A 24,582-nucleotide genomic window follows, 5' to 3' on the forward strand; every position below is an offset into this window, starting at 1 on the left:
TTCAACCAACCAGGTATCACGTATGACTACAGAATGAATTTAGTGAAAAATATCCACATATAAGTGGACTCAGTTCAAACCCGTGTTCAAAGTCAACTGTAGGATTCCAAAACTATGTCTACAGCTCTCAACATTTCCTTTGGCTAGAATCACCTGGAGGGCTTATTCAAACAGGACTCCACCCTCGGACCTTGTGATTAAGTAGGTCTGAAAATCTGCATTTCTATCAAGTTCCCAGTCACAGTGACACTGCAAACCAGGGGCCCCACAACATTATACCATAATTATAAAGTAAGTTACTTAATTGTAGATATCTGGTTAATTCAATTGCCCTCAGGATGATTTGCTCTTAACAGAGAGGACTTAAGAAGGCTTACCTTCCCAATAGTAAAATCTGCTGTCCTATGACATAAGGTGAGACAACAGAAAAAGAAAATAGTGCTGAGGACGTGTTCCTCAATGAGAAAATTCAATATAGTGGCAATACTGACTCCCTAAAAATTTGCATGGAAACTGAATGCAAGTAATCAATTCTCACTCCCAATTCTAAATTCAAAATGGAAAAACAGGCCTGAGAGCAGTCAGGAGAATTTCTAAAAAGAAAACTGACCATTATGACTTCTCTACCAGATCATTAATATATATTAACAGACACAATGTATTAAAGTAAAATATTTTGGATTGATAGAAAAGCAGAAAAATCAACAGAGCTGAAGAGAAAGCCCATTAACAAACATAGAAATAAAAATAAATTAAGGAGTTCCTGTTGTGGTTCAGTGAGTTAAGAACCTGATGCTGTCTCTGTGAGGATGAGGGTTCTATCCCTGGCCTTGCTCAGTGGGTTAAGGATCCAGCATTACCATAAGCTGCAGCGTAGGTCACAGATGTGGCTCAGATCCAGTGTTGCTGTGTCTGTGGCATAGACTACAGCTGCAGCTCCCAATTGCCCCCTAGCCAGGGAACCTCCATATGCTACAGGTGTGGCTGCAAAATAAAAAAAAAAAAAAAGAAAAGAAAAATAAATTTAATGTAAAGGTGCCATTTCACATCAGTGGGAAAAGATCAATTGTTCAATAGATAACATTGAAGCAATTACTTTTAAAATTGAGAGCCTATCTTCATATACAAAAGAACAAACTTTATGTTATTTCAAAAAATCGATTATAAATTTAAGATAAGGGAATATTTTAAAGATTTACATTGCATTTCTAAGCAAGTACATGTATTTCTGAGCAAGAAAGGAAAACACATGGAATTGCCTCTCAAATAATATGAAAATAGAATGCTAAAAATGCTTCCATATAGCTGCATAATAAATGATAAAACTGAGGAAATAGAACATAAAACATAAAAAGTCAATATGTTTTCCATATCAAGAGCAAAAATACTGGACAGCCACATGGGAAAGAATGAAATTAGAACACTCCCTAACACATACATGAAAACTTAAAATGGATTAAAGACCTAGATATAAGACCAGACATTATAAAACTCTTCCAGGAAAACATAGGCCAAACACTCTCTGACATAAACAACAGCAACATCTTCTCAGATCCACCTCTTAGAGTATTGACAATAAAAACAAAAATAAACAAATGGGACCTAATCAAACTTAAAAGTTTCTGCACAGCAAAGGAAACCCTAAACAAAACGAAAAGACAACCCACAGAGTAGGAGAAAATCTTTGCAAGTGAATCAACTGACAAGGGATTAATTTCCAAAATTTATAAACAGCTTCTGCAGCTCCATACCAAAAAAAACAAACAACCCCATCCAAAAATGGGCAGATCTAAGCAGACAGTTCTCCAAAGAAGACATGCAGATGGCCAAAAAACACATGAAAAGATGTTCAACAACACTCATTATTAGAGAAATGCAAATCAAAACCACGATGAGGTATCATCTTACACCAGCCAGAATGGCCATCATCAAAAAGTCTACAAACAGTAAGTGCTGGAGAGGGTGTGGAGGAAAAGGAACACTAGTACACTGTTGGTGGAATTGTACATTGGTGCAACCATTGTGGAAAACAGTATGGAGATTCCTCAGAAAACTAAACATAGAACTACCATTTGATCCAGCAGTCCTATTCCTGGGCATCTCCCCAGAGAAAACCATGACTCGCAAAGACACATGTACTCCGGTGTTCATTGCAGCACCATTTTCAATAGCCAAGACATGGAAACAACCTAAAGGTCCATCGACAGAGGAGTGGATCAAGAAGATGTGGTACATATACACAATGGAATATTACTCAGCCATTAAAAGGAAAGAAATACCAGCATTTTTAACAACATGGATGGACCTAGAAATTATCATGCTAAGTGAAGTCAGCCACACAATGAGACACCAACATCAAATGCTTTCACTGACATGTAGAATCTGAAAAAAGGACAGACTGAACTTCTTTGCAAAATAGATGCTGACTCACAGACACTGAAAAATTTATGGTCTCCAGAGGAGACAGTTTGGGGGGTGGGAGGATGTGTTTGGGTTATGGGATGGAAATCCTGTGAAATTGGATTGTTATGATCATTATACAACTACAGATGTGATAAATTCATTTGAGTAATAAAAAAATGTAAAAATAAATAAAATTAAAAAGAGCAAAATACATAGAAAAGCTTTCACAAAATCTTTCAATATGAGGAACATAGAAACAAATGAGATAAAGGTTATGAAATACATTTTTAAGAGAAAAAAACATTTTAAGAATTCCTCTAACATCATGAATGATCTAAGAAATACAAATTTAAAATAATGAAAATATTATACCTTATTAAACTGGAAACTACCAAGTTTTTTTTTTTTTTAATGTCTTTTTCAGCCACACCCACAACATATGGAAGCTCCCAGGCTAGGGACTGAGTCCAAGCTGCAGCTGCCGGTCTATACAACAACACAGGATCTGAACTGTGTGACCTACACCATAGCTCACAGCAATGCCTGATCCTCAACCCACTGAGCGAGGCCAGGGATCGAACTGATATCCTTATGGATACTAGTCGGATTTGTTACCACTGAGACAAAATGGAAACTCCAAAAGTGAATTTTTTAATCAAACTGAAAACTGGAAAAATGCAGTAAAGGCTCAGGGACATCATGAAAGATGCCAAGTTGTCAAACACAAAGTAAATCTTAAGTAGAGAAGGAAACAATTGTTCAAAAACTTGGGTATGTGTCTACTGTTAGTAATCTTGAGGCCAGGTTTCTACTGACCCTCATTTAAAGTGTGTCCTTGACTCTAAAAGATCAAAGATTTTTAAATATTTTTTGTTTGGTTATTTCAGAAGGGGGTAAAAAGAAACAGCAAGTTTTTCCCATTGATTTTTTTTAAGTCAGAGTTGATTTATACTACATTAGTTTCATGTGTACAACATAGCAATTCGGTATCTTTATAGATTACACTCCACTTAAAACTAGTTTTTTAATGTCATGAACACTTTCTCTACTCAGAATAGGTTAGTGAAAAGAACAAGATGCTGTTGTTTTCATAAAACATACACGTTCCATCAGGAAACTCAACAATGCTTGACAAATTTTTTTATGTGTGTGTGTGTGTCTTTTTGTCCTTTTAGGGCTGCACCCACGGCATATGGAGGTTCCCAAGCTACAGGTCGAATTGGAGCTACAGCTACTGGTCTATACCACAGCCACAGCAACACCAGATCTGAGCCGCGTCTGTGACCTACAGCACAGCTCACGGCAACACTGGATCCTTAACCCACTGAGCAAAGCCAGGGATTGAACCTGCAACCTCATGTTTCCTAGTCAGATTCATTTCTGCAGTGCCACGAAGGGAACTCTGATGCTTGATGAATCTTTAAGAATATCTATTTCTCTGAAATCACAAAATAGTAATGTATGGCAAGTGTTCATGCCATTCAAATAATGGCCAGTTTCAATAAAAATGTTTGTAATTTTTTTGAAAACACACCATAGTGTATTACCCTTTTTCATGACCATCCCTTTTTTTTTCATGCCTTGAGGGTTCTCACCAGTTTTCCATAGTGATGGTAACCTGGTTGGGATACCTTAGTGAGAAAAAAATGTAGCCATTCACTTTATGATCAAAGTAATAATCTGCCTTTCTTTAGAAATGCCACTGACAATTTTTAATGAGTACGCACATGGAAATGAAACCGGCATGACATGAATATGGCACCAGCAAGCTTGATGAGAAATTCCACCTCATGCAGATGTCACCTCACACTCCACACCCAAGAGAATTTAGGCTGTCAAATGAACTAACCTCATCAAGAATTTAGGAAGGAAATATATAACCCATTCAACCAAATCACTTCAAGACATATCATCAACAAACAATTGATAAGCTGTCCTCATCTTACATACATTTTTAATGAAAAGGGGTTATTGATAGTGTACAGATGTGCAAAATATGTGACCACCTAGTAAGAGGTTCTTGGCCTGTCTTCTGCTATTGCAGCTTCCTGAAAAAGGGATGAAACCTGAGCAGTGGTCAGCGAAGGTCCAAAATAAAAAACTCGTCTTCTTACATGTGAGGGAACTGTCTTAGAGTCTCAAAGATAAGCTCTTTTCAGTCAGAAACATTGCCAACAATAAAGCCCAGTGAAAGAACACATTTGATTGGTTGGTTATTTTCTTTTTCAGAGGAAAGAGGAATAAAGGTTTACAATACACACATTGTGTGCTCACTATCTCCACATCTTACCAGGTAGAGGCTTCTCTAATGATTGTAAAGGGCCAGCAAACCTGCTTGCAGAGAATCACATTCCATGAACTAACAAATTACAAAACAGCATGATTTATATTCGGGAAATAGTAACTCTTAACCAAATATCAAATATTATTTTACTTATTAAACACCAAGAGTCAGCAGTTTAAATCAATCTCATGAACCTTTCATATGGCTAATGCTCAAAAGCTTTAATAATTTAGCTACAGACATTTAATTGTAAAATTTAAAGCACAGTCAGTGATTTTTATTCCTCTGTCAATATTGCATGATTTCACATTTAAATACTTCCCCTTAATCCCAGGCAAAAAAAATAGTTAGCTTCATTTTCAGATGGAAAAAAGAAAACAGATGCAAAGGGGTGAGATAGATAATTTGTCCAAAATTTCCTAACAACTGGTCAGTGGCTAAGCCAGGGTACAATACCAGGGTACAGTTTCTCTCTGAAATGCCAAGTCTGTGTCCCTTAGACTATTCCCAGTGCTTCTTGATTGTCACTTCACATAGATATAAGTCACAAGTTTGAGGCTACAAAGGTGACTGCTGGAGTCTGGTCCGATAAAGAATCCACCGTTGCCCGATGTCAAACTGGCAGCTCTGTCCTTGTGCCTGGGGAGCCCCAGGCAGGGAAGGAACAGGCCAGAGCCAACCACCTCTTGCTGCTATGGCAACGATCCGCAAGCCTCAAGGCTGCTGGATATTCCCTGTAGGAATTTTCCCTTTGGCACCTCACTGGGCCTTGCAATCCACAGCCCCAGTGAGGGTGGCATTCTCTAGTCTTGCCATAAACAATCCCAGCCTGAGAAAGACAGTTTGATACTTGGTTCTGACTAAGAAAAGTCAAGGCTAACAACTTCCCAGAGTCCAGTGAGAAGAATTAATTTCAGGAGAATTTAAATGGGAGTAGGGCAGGGCACATACACATTTACAAATTCTATATTCAAAAAAAAGGTTCATATGAGGAACCAGATGTTATGTTAACCGAAGCAAAAAAAAAAAAAAAAAGTATTTGAAACTGCACAGGAACTGGCATTTCAGAGGTTTGGACTTTCCTTATTTTAAAACAGAGACCGTATTGTTTACACTGCCTTGGAGGTTGTTCAAAGATGTGTATTTTTAATAAGATTGAATCACATTTTCATTCCAACTAAAGTGATTTAATTCCACGAATATAATGTCCATGTACATATATTTTCAATACAATTAGCTGTCAATGCCCAACATGATACCCAACACATAATTAGCCTTTGATAGGCATCTTTTGAATTAAAAAAAAAAAATCAATGAACTGTTGATTCTTTCAGGGAGATTTCTCATTCTTGTTGCTATTAAAATGGGTTATCTATTAAATTGATTCAAACCCAATCCTTCCCAACTAATCCATGTTTAAAACCCCCCTTCTCAAAATCCAAACCTGCCCATGAGCCCAGTTTTGTCACCCCTCAGTGGAGCCTGAGAGCCCCAACCCTCTCACCCTCCTGACCCCAGCAAATTGACAACCACAACTCCCCACATGTCCAGTCTTCCCCATGCTGTTGGGAGGAGACAGGCCTGGCCTGGGGACCACACAGGCTGCATCTGAAGAAATGCATTCTTTCAAACCAAGTGGGTAATTACATACTCAGACACCTAACTTCTCAGCCTGTTCTAATAACTGACTACTCCTATTTCCCCCTAAGAATGTCCTTTCTTTGACATGTCTCTCTCAGATGGGGCCATCCCACATAGATTTCTCTGAAACTTGTAATGGCTTTCACAGTTTCTAGCTGTAACAAACCCTGAGCTGGTTTCCTCGCTGCAGCAGACTTTGCAGTCTTTCAATTCTGGAATCTCATTCATCCAAGCCTGAAACTCATAACCTATCAAAGTTAATGATTTCATTGGAAATAGCCCAAAGGTTTAACAACAAATTAAAAAACCGAAAACACAGATTTCCCACCTTCCCTCCCCAGCTCCAAGGCTCTGGGCACTGTCTCAGGATACTGCAGAGAAGTGGCCCCTGCCCCTGTGTCCCTGACACAACATGTATTCAGATCCTCCCCCCGCCAAAAAAATGCAAACATACGAGACCCATATATGATTTGATATATGATATTCCAAAAAGCATTTTAAAATGAATTTTAAATAACCGAAATAACCTATAATACAATCCTGGAGAAAAGGAATAGAAAAATAATATTTATTATTATTTTTAAATAATTAGATAGTTAAAAATCTAAGTGCTTCTTTAAAAGTCTAGAAGGATGCGGGAGTTCCCATAGTGGCTCAGTGTTAACAAACCGTCTAGTATCCATGAGGATGTGGGTTCAATCCCTGGCCCTGCTCAGTGGGTTAAGGATCCAGTGTTGCTGTAAGCTGTGGTGTAGGTCACAGATGCTGCTAGGATCTGGTGTTGCTGTGGCTGTGGTGTAGGCCAGCAGCTGCAGCTCCAATTCAACCCCTAGCCTGGGGACTTCCATATGCCGCAGGTGCAGCCCTAAAAAGAAAAAAAAAAATCATCTAGAAGGATGCATTCTACTTAAAGTATACCTTATGCAATACTGGTTTTTAAATATAAATCAGTGTTCTTCTGATAGGTAAGTTTGAAAAATATTACTTTCCATGTTTCCATATTGGAAGCCCATTATGCATATTGGCATAGTAAAATCTCTGAGAAGAGCTTTAGGGAAGGAAAACAGTTTCTGTTTAACCCAGACTTTCCTAAAATTATTTGACCATGGAAATTGTTTTTTCAAAAATCATGGTAACTTCTTTCTTATTTAGAAGAGCTAAATGGGAAATGCTAAAATGCAAATCACATTAACAGTGGTTATTTCGGGTGGCCTAGATAATGTTTATTTTTCTTTACATATATTCCTATTTTCAAATATTCTGTAATAAGGATGTCAATTTCCTAATCAAAATAATATAAAAATAGAATAAAATAAAATTTAAAAAATGTTTAGTCCCACTTTATGTCACTCCTACTATTATTTATTATATTGGCTTTGCCACCCCTGGCAGTTCCAGGGAGGGAGGAAGGGGGAGGAAAGTATAATGTAAAGTGATCAAAGTAATGGGTTCCACCCTCAGATCTGCCCCTGCCTGCTCATGCGACCCTGGGAGGTTACCCTCAGCGCAGCTCAGCTAGCCTCAGCTTCTTCTTCTGCACAATCTAGAAAACAACCACCTCAACTCTATAAAACGGCTGTTGACTATTAAATGCAGTAGCACGTTAACACAGAACTGTGACTAGTCAGTGTTCTATAAATGCTCATTGCTTGTATAACCAAAGTCACTCAAGCCATCACCCAGTGTTCTTAAACAACTGTGACCCTGATCCTTTTAAGCAGTGGAAATTTGAATAAATTTACAAAAATGCATTCAACCACTGAAGCAATTAAGGCTCCATATGATTTTACATACTATCTTGTCAAACATGTTATTTAGAAGTAAATTTACCAGGAACACCTTACTGCTCAAGAAACTTTCCAAGTGCAGAGTCTGTGCATGCAGGTATAATTTATTCTGCGTGAAATTTTTCATTATACTAAGAAAAAGTGGATCTTAATTATGTTAAGAAAGTTTGAATTAGTCTTTCCTCTCTGACATTAAAACTTAACTCCAAAATACAGAAAGTATTCTTACACCATAAAAGAGCAAATCCAGATAAATAAGGAAAGCTTAGTCAAGGGTGTGCTAGATTAATTTTCAGACTATGCCATCATGCTGCCACCAGAATCTAAAGAGTTATAACTTTACACATTGGGACAAATGCTGCCCAGCCATTGCCTCTGTACTAAATGATACTGTCAGAGCATCCCGAAGGGTGAAGAAGTCAGCAGTTACAGATGCTTCTTTTTCTTCTCTTATCAATAACTAAAGTTAGTTTCTAGACTGCCACTTCCATTCTACAGCATTTGAGGTAGTGTATAATTGATCAATTTCTTGTTTACAGGAGGCAAAAGATCTTATTTTAACCTAATGTATTTTAAAAAAAGTTATCTTCTATATATGACAGCCTATGATTAGAATGGTGCTCATGCTCCAACTCTCTTTTGAATAATGATGTTCTTGTGTATAATATTACAATTGAAAATTGTCAGTCACTACATATCAGTCCTAATAAAATCAAAGAAATGCAGTTAAGAGTTACTCTCATCTTAGAAGAAAAGTAAAATACTAAAAGGCAATGGTGAAGCTAGGGAACAATCAGCATTATAATTACCTTGGTAGCATATTCTGAATCTCAGAGGGGGCATTATTTTCCTTTAAAAGGGAATGTGATTTTCATTATGATTAGTACCCATTTTGTACTCAGCGTTTCAAGAATAACTTCCCTGCATCTGGCACAGGGACTTTCACAGTAGGACTTAGGAAGAAAACCAACCCCATTACCCACGTCCCGGGAGAGAAAAATAAGAACGGGGCCTGCACCCTCACTCTGGGGGTTTCCACATATAATAATGATGCCAGCATTACAAAAGCTGTTATCCAACAAAGCAGATAATATTTAAAATTTAACAAACATAAATTGAATGCCTGCCATGCACCGGTGTTGTTTCCACACTGTTTTCATCTTCTTCCCCCAGGGAGGAAACTGAGGCCCAGCAAGAGGAAAGGAAGTAGCTAAGCCAGCAAGTGGCAGAGCAGAGATTCGGTTCCAGGTCTTCTGCCTCCAACTCCCTTTTACAGCTGCCTGCCAAATGCTTATTCTAACTTCTGGCTGGACCAGTTTTATTTGAAACCAAAACCAAATGCTGTTAAATGCCAGAGAGCCAAGTATACTGGTTCACTGCATCAGACGACAGGAAGGTAGGCTGCCGAGTTAAATGGAGAGTATCAGGCTCGCTTAAAATACTTTATGGAATGTTCTATTGCCTGCCCATGCATTAAATGATCACTTTTTATTTATTATTATTGTTATTATTATCATTATTATTTGTTTTTTAGGGCCACATCTGTGGCATATGGAAGTTCCCAGGCCAGGGGTCGAATCGGAGCTGCAGCTGCCAGCCCATGCCACAGCAACACCAGATCCAAGCTGCATCTGCGACCTACACCACAGCTCATGGCAATGCCGGATCCTTAACCCACAGAATGAGGCCAGGGATCAAACCTGCATCCTCATGGTTCCTAGTCAGGTTTGTTACTGCCTAACCACCACAGGAACTCCCAAATGATCACTTTTCAGAGGTTTGGTTTTTTTTTTTTCCCAAATTAATTCTGGCTTAGAATTTCATCTTATTTGAAACAATGTAAAATGCCAACTTGTTGCTAAAAGCATTCTTAGAAACCAAAAATTGATGAACTTGTTTTCCACTATATTTTCAGTTTTGTATCCATTTTGAAGTGCAACTGTCAAAACCACTGGGAGAAGGAGCACTCACTGGTTTTTCTTTCCTAGGTGACTATTTTAACAATGTAATTTTTTTCATTTATGATACCTCTAAATTCTCAGTCTCTTCTTTCATGAGCTGGAAAAATATGCCCTCTATTATTTGGTCTTACTCTTTAGCTATTAATGTTCACATCAAAAGGCTAATTTCCGAGTTCCCATCATGGCTCAGCAATTAACGAATCTGACTAGCATCCATGAGGATGTAGGTTCGATCCCTGGCCTTGCTCAGTGGGTTGAGCATCTGGCATTGCCGTGAGCTGTGGTGTATAGGTCGCAGATGCAGCTTGGATCCTGCATTGCTGTGGCTATGGCAGAGGTCATACAGCTCTGATTTGACCCCTAGCCTGGGATCCTCCATATGCCATGGGTGAGGCCCTAAAAAGAAAAAAGAAAAAAAAAAAGGCTAATTTCTTCTACCAATAGAAAAATAGCAAGGCTCTTGACAGTTTAGATTTCAGGGGTGTTGATGCAAATGAGAATTCTTGCATAATAATTAATTATGTAATTAATGATTAATTGCTTAACATCCCAAACCTAAAACTTATGCTGTAAATCAAATGCTCTGCTATCATTATTCAAATAGGATTATTTAGGCTGCAAATAATAATAAAGTACTTATGTCTTGTTAAACAACTCCACCCATGATGGCCAAAGTTTTTGTTTTCTGTAAGTTTGAGATGTAAGTGTCATTACTTAGAATTTTTGCTTATGCTACTAATGAAATGTATATTTCATTCATAAGTACCATGTGAGGATTAATGCTAAAACAGACGCTCAAACCAAGAGCAGAGTTTTATAGTGGAGGGCTGAGAGATTTACAATAGCACTTTTAAGGGTGTAGTAACAATTCATTGGTTAACAGCTACAAAAATGAATGTTAACTATATTGTACACCTGTAACTTACATGACATTGTACTTCAACCACACTTCAATTAAAAATCACTGGAGGATTTCAAATTAACAAATGAATGTTAACTACTCAGTTCTTGCATACCTAAGGTTCTACCACTCTAGTAGACAAGTAATTTGCTGGTCTGTATCCCCAACACTGACCTCTTGCTCAGATTCACACAAACAATTCAAATAATAACCATCCAATAAGTGAGCATAAGTCTAGGTATGTTCATGTATTAAACTCAGCAGTATACACAAGAACAATGTTTAAGAACATAGTCTCACAAAGAGGCCATCTACAAAATGAAAAGACAACCTACTGAATGGGAGAAAATAGTTGTCAATGATATGACCAATAAGAGGTTAATATCCAAAATAAAGAGCTTATGTAACTCAGTATAAAAAAAAATCAAAAATGGGCAGAAGAGTTGAAGAAAGGAAATCAATCATGAAAGAATGATTTAATTCCATTTATATGAAGTTTAAGAACAAGCAAAACTAATCTATTGCGATGGAGGTCAAAACAGTGGTTTCCTTTGGGAAGTACTGACTTAGGAAAGAGCAAGAGGGAGGATTATAAGGTCCTAGAGGTGTTCTGTATCTTGATCTGATTGATTACATGTTTACATATGTAGACATTCATTGAGCTGTGTATGATTTCTGAACTTTATATATAATTTTTTAAGTCCTATAAAATTTTAAAAAAAGGAATGTGGTCTCTGTGTTTTAGAGCTTCAAAATCTAGTTAATTTAATCAAACACACCAAAATAAATATTAGTACAACAGATCGTACATATAGCTTAAAGGATGCTAAAATGATCACTTAATAATAGCAAAGGGGGAGGAGAGGGAGAAATAAATCCAACTATCCATCAATAAGTGACTTGTTATATAAATCATAATTCATTCCTACAAAGACATAATACACAGCTATAGAGGAAAGAATGGAGCCCTTTATATAATAAGGTAATAATAAAAGATATATTATTAAGGAGAAAAGCAAGGTACGAAGCATCACCAGCTGTGTATATAAGAGTAAGAAACAATTATACATACACACACGCCATTTTGCTCCTGGCTATAAGGAGGTAATCTGTCCAATGAAATAGCCACCAACCAGATGTGGCTGATGTGACTAAGAAACTGACATTTAAATTTTACATAATTTATTTAAATTTCAAATCTGACCATGTAAAAAAATTTTTTTTCTGTTTAACACAATTTCATTGTTTTGTAGAATTAGACGCATGTTAACCACTACATTAGGTAATAGATCATTTAACTGAATTTTTTTTTTCTTTTTTTTGGTCTTTTGGCCTTTTACGGCTGCACCTGTGGTATATGGAGGTTCCCAGGCTAGGGGTCTAATTGGAGCTGTTGCTGCGGGCCTACACCAGAGCCATGGCAATGCCAGATCCAAGCTGCATCTGCGACCTACACCACAAATCACGGCAACGCTGGATTCTTAACCCACTGAGAGAGGCCAGGGATAGAACCTGCAACCTCATGGTTCCTAGTTGGATTTGTTTCCACTGCAACACGACGGGAACTCCTAAACTGAATTTTTTAATCTAGCTCCTAGAAAATTTTGAATTGCATTTGTGGCATGCATTGTATTTCCATTGGACAGCACTGGTACTGAGTATCCTTCGAGGATTTATAAGAATCATAACCCTGATTGCCCCTGGAGAGAAATCTGGGTGAATGGGAACCAAGGGGCATGGTGGGGTGGGAGAGGGGGAAGATCTCTCATTATCCGTCATTCTTCCTATTGAATTCTGAGCCATTTGAATATATTGCCAAGTAGAAAAATAATGACTAAAATGATGCATCTTATATAAACACCACTGTAGGGAATGACTATCATTGGCATAATTACCAATTAAATTTGGATGGACTCTCCCCCCACAAAAAAAGCAGACATGGTATTTTGAAGAGGTTATATATGGTTTGGGGCAGAAAATGCTTTCTAATAACCTAAGATCACAGAAGTGTTTCACAAATTAATGGTGCTAGAGTTACCAACTGAACATGAGAGATTAAAAAATTCAAACCTCAAACTGCTAGTTTAGTGTCCACATAGACTAGCAATTTTGCCCCATTGCCTCTTCTGCCATCAGAAACTATTCTGGTTTTCATTTTTTGGTCACTAAATATATTATGCCTGTTTTCCTATTCCTTTGTGCACCTACATCCATAAATAAAATTATAATTAACTTTACATATCCATTTAGCACAGAGTGCATCTACTTGGCTAATCAAAGAAGAAAAAATATCAGGAAAATTCTCCCCTTCCCAATCCATGAAATTCAACTTTTCCATGAAGCAGTAGTGTAAAAATATAAGCAAATTACAAAGGGGTCAAAGAAAGGGAGTAATGAGTATTGTATACACAGCTGATGTGCACTTGATGTATTTAAACAAAAAATAAAAAATAAAATTGCGTATGTACAGGATATTACCATTTCTCCCAAATTTTTCCTTTTTTTTTTTTTTGTCTTTTTAGGGCTGCACCCATGATATATGGAGGTTTCCAGACTAGGGTTGAATCGGAGCTGTAGCTGCTGGCCTACGCCACAGTCACAGCAAGGCCAGATCCAAGCCACATCTGTGACCTATAGCACAGCTCACGGCAATGCCGGATCCTTAACCCACTGAGCAAGGCCAGGGATCAAACCTGAGTCCTCATGGATACTAGTCAGGTTTGTTTCCACTGAGCCACAATGGGAACTCCTCCTTTTTATCTTAAGAAAAAACACCTTGAACATTTTTTTCTGCTTTGATATAGCCAATTTTAGAACTTTAAATGCATATGTCAGAGTTCCCTGGTGGCCAAGCGTGTTAAGGATTTGGCATTGTCACTGCTGTGGCGTGAATTTGATTCCCTAGCTTGGGAACTTCCCCGTGGCCCGAAACCACAACTTCAGTGTTCCCCATTAGAAATGGTGATTTTAAGCTAATTAGTTCTCTAGGATCCAGGAAGGAAAATGCCTCCATTCTCAACATCTAAGGACTCCCTTTCTTTTCTCACTCACTCTCTTTCCACTTCCACAAGGACGTTTGACACAGGGCTGTGCTGGTGACTATCATTCTGAGGAAAAAATTTCCTAGCATCACAGAGATAATGTGTGCAAAGCTCAGCCCCTGAGACCAGTCACACAAATCACACGCCAGAATGAAAGCTCATCACAATAAACAGAAGCTTTGACTAGGTTTGACTTGAGAACAAGCCATTCTAAATAAACTTGAACTATAAAAACAAAATGGCTAAGTGCCAGACTCTTTCAAAATTGTTTCTTGACAGGAACTTTTATGATATCCCCTGGGAAGACCGACGAGTGGTAAAGGTATCAAGGATGGAATTAAACAGCTACCGCTACACTATGCCCTGCCTCCTAAACCATGTGTGTTTCAGCATGACCCATCATTTCTCAGTGACCCAAGGCTGTTCCTTTAATATGAGTGGTACTTCGGATATTTTTGTGTTCACACCATTACCATTATCCGTGGGTTCTAGAAACTTGGTCTTTACCTTGCTTAGGTTTTACAGTGATATAAGGAAACTGTGAATGCCCCAGATTCACAATATTCAAATATTCATTACTGCCAACTTCAACTTTTGATGTACTTAGTACCTGGAAGAATACAAAAATTACAGCAAATATTCATTCAACATCATCAGATAACTTTTAGAATTGCCACTAAATCCAGATTGGATAATCTGTTTTGTGTCCTAAATAAGTGAGTCACACAGAAAGATGAAAATCCCAAAGTGTTGCACACCAAATATATATATACACACACACATATATATTATATACATACACAGTCCTGAATTTGATTAGAAAACTCAAAAAATAAAAAAAGCCCATAGGTGTATACATTTTATACTCCTTTAATATGAGTGGTACTTAATATGAAGTGTATACATTTTATACTCCTTTAATATTTTAGGCTATACTTCTTATAAGCACTAAATTAGGTGGAAACACGTTCCTAGCCTTCACAAATTTACCAGCACAAATTTGGGGACTGCATTTTCTCAGCAGCATCTAAAAGTGAATTTCCTATGTACTTCTACATACATATAGGATCACGAGTAGACAATATGAACTACTCTTGGACATTGTTCCTTTCATACCAGACTGTACTTTCTTTCTACCTTCTAACATTCTTTGCCACTTTCATCTTTGCTCTACTGAAGCCCAGCAAATAACAATTTCTGCTCTAAGTTAAAGCATCTAACTGCTTCCTGGGAATGGGCACCTTATGTAAAACCAAAGACAGGAAGAAACCACTCCCATAATCTGGAAAGACATTTTGCTCAGTAGTTTTGCTGCCAACTACTAACCGAATTACAAATACCTGAGAATATCGAGAGCTGCCTCAAACCACAAAACATAGATGCTGTCCTGTAAGACAAGGACCTTGCCTCTTAATTCTACTGGAGCAGAGATACCTGATTAAAAAAGAAGAGAGAAACAAAGGGTTGCTCCTCTCCCTGCCACTTCTGCTTTGTGTATAGCATGCATCCACTTTAGTACAAAGAAGAAAATCAGTTCAATGGCTCGTATAATCATCTTGACTACTGTGGGGGCAATCCCTCTAGAAACTACAGCACATCCATCAGATCTGGGAATGACAAGATGGTAGCCATTTTCAGATTTAGCAACTCAATTTCCTGTTTTTCCAGCACAACTGAACTGATACATGACTGTAGCAGCTATTAAAACTCTGGCTATTCCCTATGGGGTTATCTAATACTTCCTCACTTCCATTTCTCCAGAAATAACAGCATGTGTGAATGTGCATGTAATAGCAGGTGTGAAGGTTAGAAACAAAAGTCCTCCTCCAGGAGGTGATAAACATCCTACCCAGACTTGAGCATCTTAACTCTACTTCCTTACAAACATAAATTGGTGTAAGTACAGAAGCTGCAATGGTAGGCTACAGAGTGAAATGGTGTATTTAATTCTTAAAAAATACACCAAAATACATACAAATTAGTGCTAATCTCTCAAATTAATTATATTGCAAAACAATGCACTTTTTCCAGTGATATTATCATTTAAAAAACAACCTGATTCCTGTGGCATTCAACCCTATTTAAAATTAACCTACATCCCCACACAAGAAATCGGAGTCGTTCTTTTAAAAGCACAACCACATTTTGGACACAAACTATTGTATCTCAGGTTCTTTTTCAACCCTACTTCAGAGTCTTGCCTCTGAACCACTCTGGTTATTTTTAAAAATCAAATCCCCCCAAATATGGATGGTATTTTCACTCTTTTAATTCCATCCAAAGTAATTTTCTACAAGCCTGAGGCAATGACAAAGGAAAACCTTTGTCCTATTAACCCATACTCTTCTTTAAAAAAATAATTGTATTACCTCTAAAGCTCTGATTTCAGTGGGGGAGGGGCACTCAATAGGAAGGGAACAAGAGTCCCCACAGGAAGTTAAAGTGAGGGATTCAGAGGTCATTCTTCTCTCTGCTCACGGAGCACCTCCATCCTCACTGCCTCACAACCACAAACCTGAAAACCTTGATGGGACTACAGTTTTTTTTTTTTTTCTGTAGAGGAGACAGTGAAGAAAATGACTCAGCCCCATAATGTACTGTGCTTTCCTCTCTTCAAATCCCTGAAGACCTGCCTTGAGCTACACCCCTGAGCTCTGCAGCATGAAAAGGCACAGATATGAAGATGTTGCCCAATACAGGACACCACACATACTGGAAACCCAAATACCTTCATTTATTCCCTATGAAACTTGGAAAGTGTCATCTTTGTAAAGATGTGTAACGATTTAAAATATATTAAAAGTTACAAATAATTCTAGGTTTTCAGCTTTCTCTAAGTTGAACTTAAACTCTCTTCTGCCGTCTTAATAATGAGATGGCCATCTCAATTATTTTTTTCTCAAACTACTCTACAATTCAACTCCACAGCTCTTTTTATGTCTGAAGTCAATAAATAGTTTTAACTTCTTTACACTTATAAACAGCATTGTGAACTTAAAGTATATGAGGAAGAAAAAAACAAAAACCAAGCTCACTCAAGCATTTTTTCCAAAGACTAGTCAGTCTTTGAGAGTCTTTTCCAAGGGATTCATTCCTCAGATATGAAGTTTGTATGCAAAACTGAAGACATTTGGCCCTTTATAAATAGTCATGGGAAACTTCTTTCTCCCATAGTTTTAGTTTGTTTTTACTGTAACAGATGGGGAAAACATTTAGCGAAGTCATAAAAAAAGGTCTTATAATAACTGTCACCCTAATGTTAGAGAACTAATATCTTAAGGATATGAAATATCTTTCTATTTTTGGCCTTGTTCACAGCATGTGGAAGTTCCGTGGCCAGGAATTGAACCCAAGCTACAGGAGCAACTCAAGCCACTGTGTGACACTAGATCCTTAACCCATTGCACCACAAGGGTATGCCTGAAGCATATTTAACAGCAATAAGAAAAACATTTGCTGAAAATTGTAAAGACAGTTTGTGTAACTCGTGAAATAGGTATAAACTGGAAGGAAAAAAAAAAAAAAACTAGCTAGGAGTTCCTGCTACCTTGGGCCAGCTCCTTGGTTCTAAATGCCTCAGTCATTTATTGATGAAAGTGTCTCCAGCACACAAGTTTAGAACTTCTCTTTAAAATATATTCTGATATCATATAAATGTTAAAATTCTATATTGTTTGCCTGTGGGGGGAACACAACTACCACTAATCACCATTCTACAAAATCTCTTACTATAAGAAATATCTTGCTTTATGCAAATAAAATGTCATTTTGTTACAATTTATACTTAAGTTCAGTACCTAGATGCCTCCCCTGGTAAATAAATTTTGAATTCAATAATCATTACTTCCTTTACCAATTTCATAAGTTAGCCTATGGGGGCGTCAGCAAATTTTTTCTGCATATGAACAGAGGGTAAATATTTTTAGCTTAGAAGCATAATATCTCTGTCTGGACTAGCCAACTACAATATGAAAGCAAGCATAAACAATGCGTAAATAAGGGGGCACAGCTGTGTGCCAACAAAACTCTACAGAAACTGGTAGAGTAAAAAGGATTAATATGCAGAATATGAAGTGAACTCCTAAAATTAAACAACCAAAAAAGCAACCCAATTGAAACAAAGGCAAAGGACTTGAATAGACATTTCTCAAAAGAAGATATGCAAATGGCCAATAAGCACATGAAATTACATACAACATCACTAATCATCAGGGAAATGCAAATCAAAACTGTAATGAGATACCACCTCACACTCATTAGGACAGCCCTGTCAAAAAAAACACAAAAATAACAAGTACTGGCAAGGATGTGGAGAAGCCAGAAAGAAGCCTTGTGCACTGTTTCGGGGAATAGCAGCTATGGAAAATAGCATGGCAGTCCTCAAAAAAATTAAAAATAGGGTTACCATATCATCCATCAATTCTACTACAAAGGAACTGCATGTAGGAGTTCCCTTTGTGGCTCAGCAGTAAGGAACCAGACTAGTAACCATGAGGATGTGGGCTTGATTCCTGGCCTTGCTCAGTGGGTGAAGGCTCTGGTGTTGCCATGAGCTGTAGTGTAGGTTGCAGACGTGACTCAGATCCCAGTTGCTGTGGCTATGGTGTAGGGCAGCAGCTGCAGCTCTGATTTGACCCCAGGCCTGGGAATGTAAATATGCCAGGGGTGCAGCCCTTTAAAAAAAAAAAAAAAAGAACTGAAAGTAGGGTCTCAAAGAGATATTGAAGACCCATGTTTCCAGCAGCATTATTCATAATAGCTAAACTATGGGAAGCAACTTGTGTCCATCAACAGATAAATGGATAAGCAAAATATGGAATGCTATGCAGCCTCAAAAAGGAAATTCTGACATATGATATAACATGGATGAACTCTGAGGATATGATATGTGAAATAAGCCAGTCACAAAAAGACAAAGACTGTCTGATTCCATTTATATGAGGTAATCAGAGTGGTCAAATCAGAGATAGAAAGTAGAATAGTGCTTGTCAGGGGCTGGGGGGAGGGACTGGGGAGTTACTGTTTAATGGGTACAGAGTTTCAGTTACCCAAGATGAAGAGAGTTCTGGAGATGGACAGTGATAATAGCAGCACAACAATATGAATGTACTTAGTACCACTGAATTGTACACTTTAAAATGGTTAAGATGGTAAATTTTATGTGTATTATGCCAAGATTTTAAAAAAATTAGAAAAAAGAAGACAAAAGCCAAAAAGGTGGAGGGCTCATTTCAACTTTTTGGACATAGTTTGCTCAGCCAAAGTTTGCTGATCAATGAGCTAGGATACCGCATTTTAAGTTCTAAGCATATCCAGAATGTTTCAAAGTTAATATATCAAAGTACCATCTCTATGCTAATATCACCTTCCTTCATTTTTTTTCCTGCACTATTACTGCATAAGTAAAGCTCTTAAGATCAAAAGTCAATATCCCAGTACCTAGAAAAAAAATGTGTTTTATATAAAATAAGGGCTCACAAGTTTTGACTAATTAATTACATCAACACACCTGTCTCAATAACATGAAGCTTGACATTTATTATTATATAAATACACCTGGTGCTTCAATAATAAGGTTAGGTGATGTTATTCTATTATTCTCTAACATATTCAGAGGAAATCAGACTTTGAACAAAATGTCTGGCATTATCTTAGTAAACAATTGTATTTTTCTTATTTGGTCAAAAACCCTACTTTTGAAATTATGCTATAATAAATTCAATAGTTTCCTAAGAGCAGAAAATAAGTATAGATTTGACATCTGTCATCTGACAAAAGAAGGTCAGTTTACTATGAGTTAAATTAAATCATGAAAGTATTAAATATGACTTTAAAGACATAAACCAAATATTTAAGTTCCTTTTAAATGCTAGACATTGGGTTTTTTCATATGCATTTGAATTTGTAGAAGCTTTTTTTTTTAAGTGTACTGTAAACAAAATTGTAAGAAGAATTAAGACAATGCACCCATAAAGCGACTTAATCCATTAGGTATAATCCATGGTAGCAAATATCCTGGGTAACAAGCCTAGTGACGAAGAGCATATTGAGAATCAACTCTATCTCTATTATACTTGCATCCCTTAACGCTATATAGCCTTGAGTACGTTAATTAAGTTCTCTAAGTCTCAGCTCCAAAATTTTAAAACGGAGTTAATATACTTCCTTAAAAATAAGCAGGAAAAACAATTTAAATACTGTACAATACTTTCATGGAAACTTTCAAAAGGCAAAATAGAGGTGAAAGTTAGGATATCGGGTTCCCTAAAAATGGTTAATAACAGCCTCCATTCCATTTATGGCTTCACCTCCATCTCAGCTGGTGACACTTAATGAATGGTTTGCAGATCTGAACGCATATTAGAAACACCTAACAGCATTTTAAACCTCTCTCTGCCCTTATCCTCTCCCAGGTCAATTAAAATTAGAATAGGTAGGGGTGTGAGAGCTTGAATATTAGTTTTAAAGACACCTGGGTAATTACATTGAAACCTCAGCAAAAGCATTCAACTTCTAAGTAGTCAATAAGTGAAAGAGTTCCCGTTGTGGCACAGCAGAAACAAATTCAACTAGAAACCATGAGGTTGCGGATTGGATCCCTGGTCTCTCTCAGTGGGTTAAGGATCTGGCGTTGCCGTGAGCTGTGGTATAGGCTGGCAGCTGTGGCTCCAATAAGACCCCTGGCCTGGGAATCACCATATGCCATAGGTACAGCCTCAATAAATAAATGTTAGCTAACAAGAACTCAGTTTATACAATCAGCAAAATTTGAGAACCAATAATGCATCCAAATAAAAGCTTAAGGCAGCTGCTTAATCATTTAATTTTTACTACCCTTCAATTAACTTCATAGCTCCAAAGCTACAAAATTATAAAGAAATAGGCTTTTTCACCCTAACCATTCCTGAAAATTTATATTTTATATATCTGTTCCATCAAGCAAGAACACCAGTACTGATAGTTCTAAAGATAACGTATCCTGTGGACTCTAAAATTTCTCATACTGTGGTCAGGAAAAGATTAAAAGCAATTAATGCAATAAACTAGGCAACTAAAGTCCTTCAGATTTTGCCACTAATTTGCTCTGGGACTTCAGTAAAATCACTCAGTATCTGATCTCCGGATTCTTATAAGGAGTTGTACTACATTTCTTTAAAACGACCTGTTACAAATATGTAAAACTTGGAAAATTACATACAAAGGGATTCTTTAGAGCAGTAATATCCATAGTTAAGGACCCAACTAGGCCTCATAGGCTATTAGAATAACAAATCATGATTTAATTACTTTTATGGTAGAGAATTTACTTTCCAGATCTAACAATTTATTATAACATACTGATTGGGATTGCTCCCTGCCACCTCCCAAATTCACATATCTAGGATAATTTTTTCCCAGAAATAAAACCTTTTTTAAAAAAATGTTTTGGGGTTTTCAGGGGAAAAAAAGGCAACACTGAATACTAAATATTCAACAGGTATTATATAATAGGCACTTGGGATATGCCCAGGAACAATACAAACAAATGAAAGAAGACAAAGAAGTAATTTTTAAAATGTTTATACCTTTCAGATATTTTTAACTTCTCTGAATAGAATAATCCAAAGCAAAATGATATAGTGAGGGGTTTTATTTTAGATAAGATGCGAAAGTATTCTTCCGGGTCTTTCTTTAGATTTGGAGATGGCAGGGCAAAATTCCTAAAAAGTATTTTCCTCATATTTGAGAAATCAGCTAAAGCAATTTTGTACATTTTTTTAAACAGAATTTCCATTTAACTTTTAAATTCTCACAAGTAAAATCTGAAGTATCTTGCTACAGTGGTGCTTAACACTAGAAAGTTCTATTTCTTTCATCTCAGAGCCATCCGATCTCACCTACTTTACCCACAAATATTATTTGATTTCTGAACATCTAATCCATTTGCAAATCCACAAATTTAATACTATCTTATTTGGGGGGTACCTGAGTACATTTCTGTATTCCTGCAGCTCCATTGAGAGGTCCACGCTTTAATGATTAATTTCTTCCTGACAGTGTATTTCTTTCCTCATACATCCTAACGTGACAATATATGAAAGAATATATGATAATATTTAAATTAAAAAAACTGGGGAAAGATTAGAAACAGAAGTCAACAGAAATATGACTATTTGCAAAGGGGAGAAGATAACTAATTGAAACAAAAAAATGAAAGAATTAATTCATACACTACATGTTTCCTCTACGTAAGCATTATACTAAATATCTTTTATATTAGTCATGTTGCCTTGAGACTTTTCCATGTTTCCTCTAGACAACTGCCAATGTTCAAATGGTCTCTGATGAATAAACATGCTGTGACTTGCTTCTAAGGAAACGCATGTCATGTTCCAGGGGAAAATGACTTCTCTACTCCTAAATGAGGAAAACTATACAACTCTCATTCATTAGTTACACAGTCGATTCTTCCTTAGCGTGTCTGTTCATATTCTCTTGGATGCTTTTCTGTGTTCAGAATAACTATCAGAAAAGAAATTGAGCTGGGGGGAGACACTTGAAGGAAAAAGTTACACTTCTACAAAAGGGCTTCCCACTTCACAAGCTCAACTAGCGCCTGTGTTAAACTTTCACTGTTTACCAAGACGAAGGTTATTTTCCGGTGCTCCCCATCTCTTGCAGAACTACCTGTTCTCGTTACTGTTTACCCAAAGACTGAGCAAGGTGATTATTAGCATATCTGGCAAGAAGACGTGCTCCATTTAATATTAACTCACCATGTGACAGCCCCTTCCCCTCCAATCTCTCTTGAACGTGTACGAATACAAAGAAAAGTATCGTGTCTGCAGTCTGACTCTGCGCTAGGCTTTGGCACCAGCAATTGGCTAGAGGCACACACACCCCCAATCCGAGGCGCGCAACCTGCCCGTCCCGGAACTGTCATGCGGACTGACAGCTGGCACACCTTCCCGTCGCCCTCCACCCGGTCGCCGAAAGCCCCTTTCCTACAGTCACCTTGACAGTGCTCACCTGCTGGGCCTCAGCCCTTGGCCAAGAAAACTTTTTTCCCCTTCCCAGGAGTTCACTTACAGGTATCCTCCGCCTCTCTCCCACAGCCCCAACAATGGGCCCTTTGTTACCATTTTGCTCCCGGACTTCTTACCCAATGCCTGGCATTCAGCTGCCCTTCAGCTACTCAGAGAAGCCCCGGTAGGAAAGCAATCAAAAACTACCCGAGCCCCGACCCTGGGCGGCCTCCGAGGAAGCCTGGAGGAAGCCGCCTCGTCGGCCGCGTGTCCTACTGCGGGTGAATCAGGCCGCCGACTGGGTGGCGAGCTGCTAGCCAGGTAACTGGTTGGAGCCCGGGCAAACCTCGTCCTCTCCCTCCCGGGTCGGCCCTTGGAGACTCACCCTGCTGGGGCAGCCGGCTGAGGCGCCGCCAGGGCGTCCTGCGCGCTCGGAACTCCGCCGTCCATCGCCCTGCTGGGTGCTGCGCGGGCTCTGGCTCCGAGGCGGCGCGTCACTGCTGTAGTGGGAGAGGCCGGCGGGTCAGGGCGGGACGCACGCCTTCCCGAGGCCTGAGCAGGGCTGGCCGCGCGTCAAGAGTCCGCCCGAGTCGCCCGAGCCCTGGGTTAGACCGCCCGCCTCCCGGGTGCGCTTCCACCTGCGGGCCGGGCTCCCAGCCTGTGGGCGCGCCGCCGGGTCTAGCGGCCGGAGGGAGGCGGCGCAGTAGCCCCCGCCCCTGGGGTTACTGGGTAGCCATTCGGCGCCTCTCGGGGAGGGAGCGGAGCTGCCCGGGCTGGAAGGAGGAGGAACGGGACGAGGGGCGAGGCGCACAGGCACCACCGTCGCCACGCCGGCAGTGTGATTCCGGGCCCCCTCGGCCAAGTTTGCACAAACAAAACGCCCTGGGGAAACTTTTCACGAAAAAAAAGCTGGGAGGGCTCATTTCTCTTTTCCCACCCAGGGCTCCTACTTTCTTTTCAAAAGGAGACAGTAGCTCCCTGTTCTCTCCCACGGCTTCCTCTCCCACATGTCCCTCCTCTAGACCCGGCGCTCGCTTTCGGCTCTCCAGCCAGGGCTTGAGGAGAGAGCGGCTGCCTCTACGAGGCTCAGTCCAGCGCGGACCGGACCGCAGCTTCGCATCCCCTACCTCACCGGCGGGTGCCGGCGCCGCCTGGCCTCTCCCCGGGTCGGCTCACTCACCCTGCCCCATTTCCCTGACCAGAGCCCGGGAGCCCGCAGCCGCCTCCGCCAGTCGGCCACTCAGAAGTGGCGACGGGGCTCGGCGGCATGGGAGTGAGACGAGCAGCGAGCCGGGGAGAGAAACCGGGCGGGGGTGGGCGAGGACCGAGTGGTAATTTCCTTCCCCTGGGGTTTAGGGGCTTTGGGGTCCAGTTGGGGAAGCCGAACGGAAAGGAGGCTCCTGCGCAGTGTGTTCTCATTCCCACCGCTAGGGTGTCGCTTTGGGAAGCTTGGCCCGCCTGGGCCGGACAGGTGGGGAGGAAGGGAGGTTACCTGCCCGGCAAGGAGCCGAGGGGAGGATCCAGGAGCCGTGGAAGTGCCGATAGAAACTCGAAGAACC

General features: G+C 39.2%; 1 protein-coding gene across 6 annotated transcripts in view; it reads right to left on the minus strand.

The window, feature by feature from the left end:
• Positions 1-24,469, minus strand: part of COBLL1 (cordon-bleu WH2 repeat protein like 1) — a 151,289-nt gene extending 126,820 nt beyond the window's left edge. For 5 of the 6 annotated variants that reach the window (XM_047772757.1, XM_047772755.1, XM_047772760.1 and 2 more), the window contains exons 1-2: positions 24,204-24,469; positions 23,409-23,523 (exon numbers count right to left, since the gene is read on the minus strand). In XM_047772757.1, the coding sequence (XP_047628713.1) occupies positions 23,409-23,523; positions 24,204-24,442 (354 nt within the window). In that variant the 5' untranslated portion in view covers positions 24,443-24,469. The remainder of the gene's footprint in view (positions 1-23,408; positions 23,524-24,203) is intronic. The other variant, XM_047772758.1, reaches the window with a different exon arrangement.
• Positions 24,470-24,582: the final 113 nt, after the last annotated feature.

This window comes from Phacochoerus africanus, chromosome 3 (assembly GCF_016906955.1).
Source record: "Phacochoerus africanus isolate WHEZ1 chromosome 3, ROS_Pafr_v1, whole genome shotgun sequence".
Taxonomy (NCBI): Eukaryota; Metazoa; Chordata; class Mammalia; order Artiodactyla; family Suidae; genus Phacochoerus; species Phacochoerus africanus.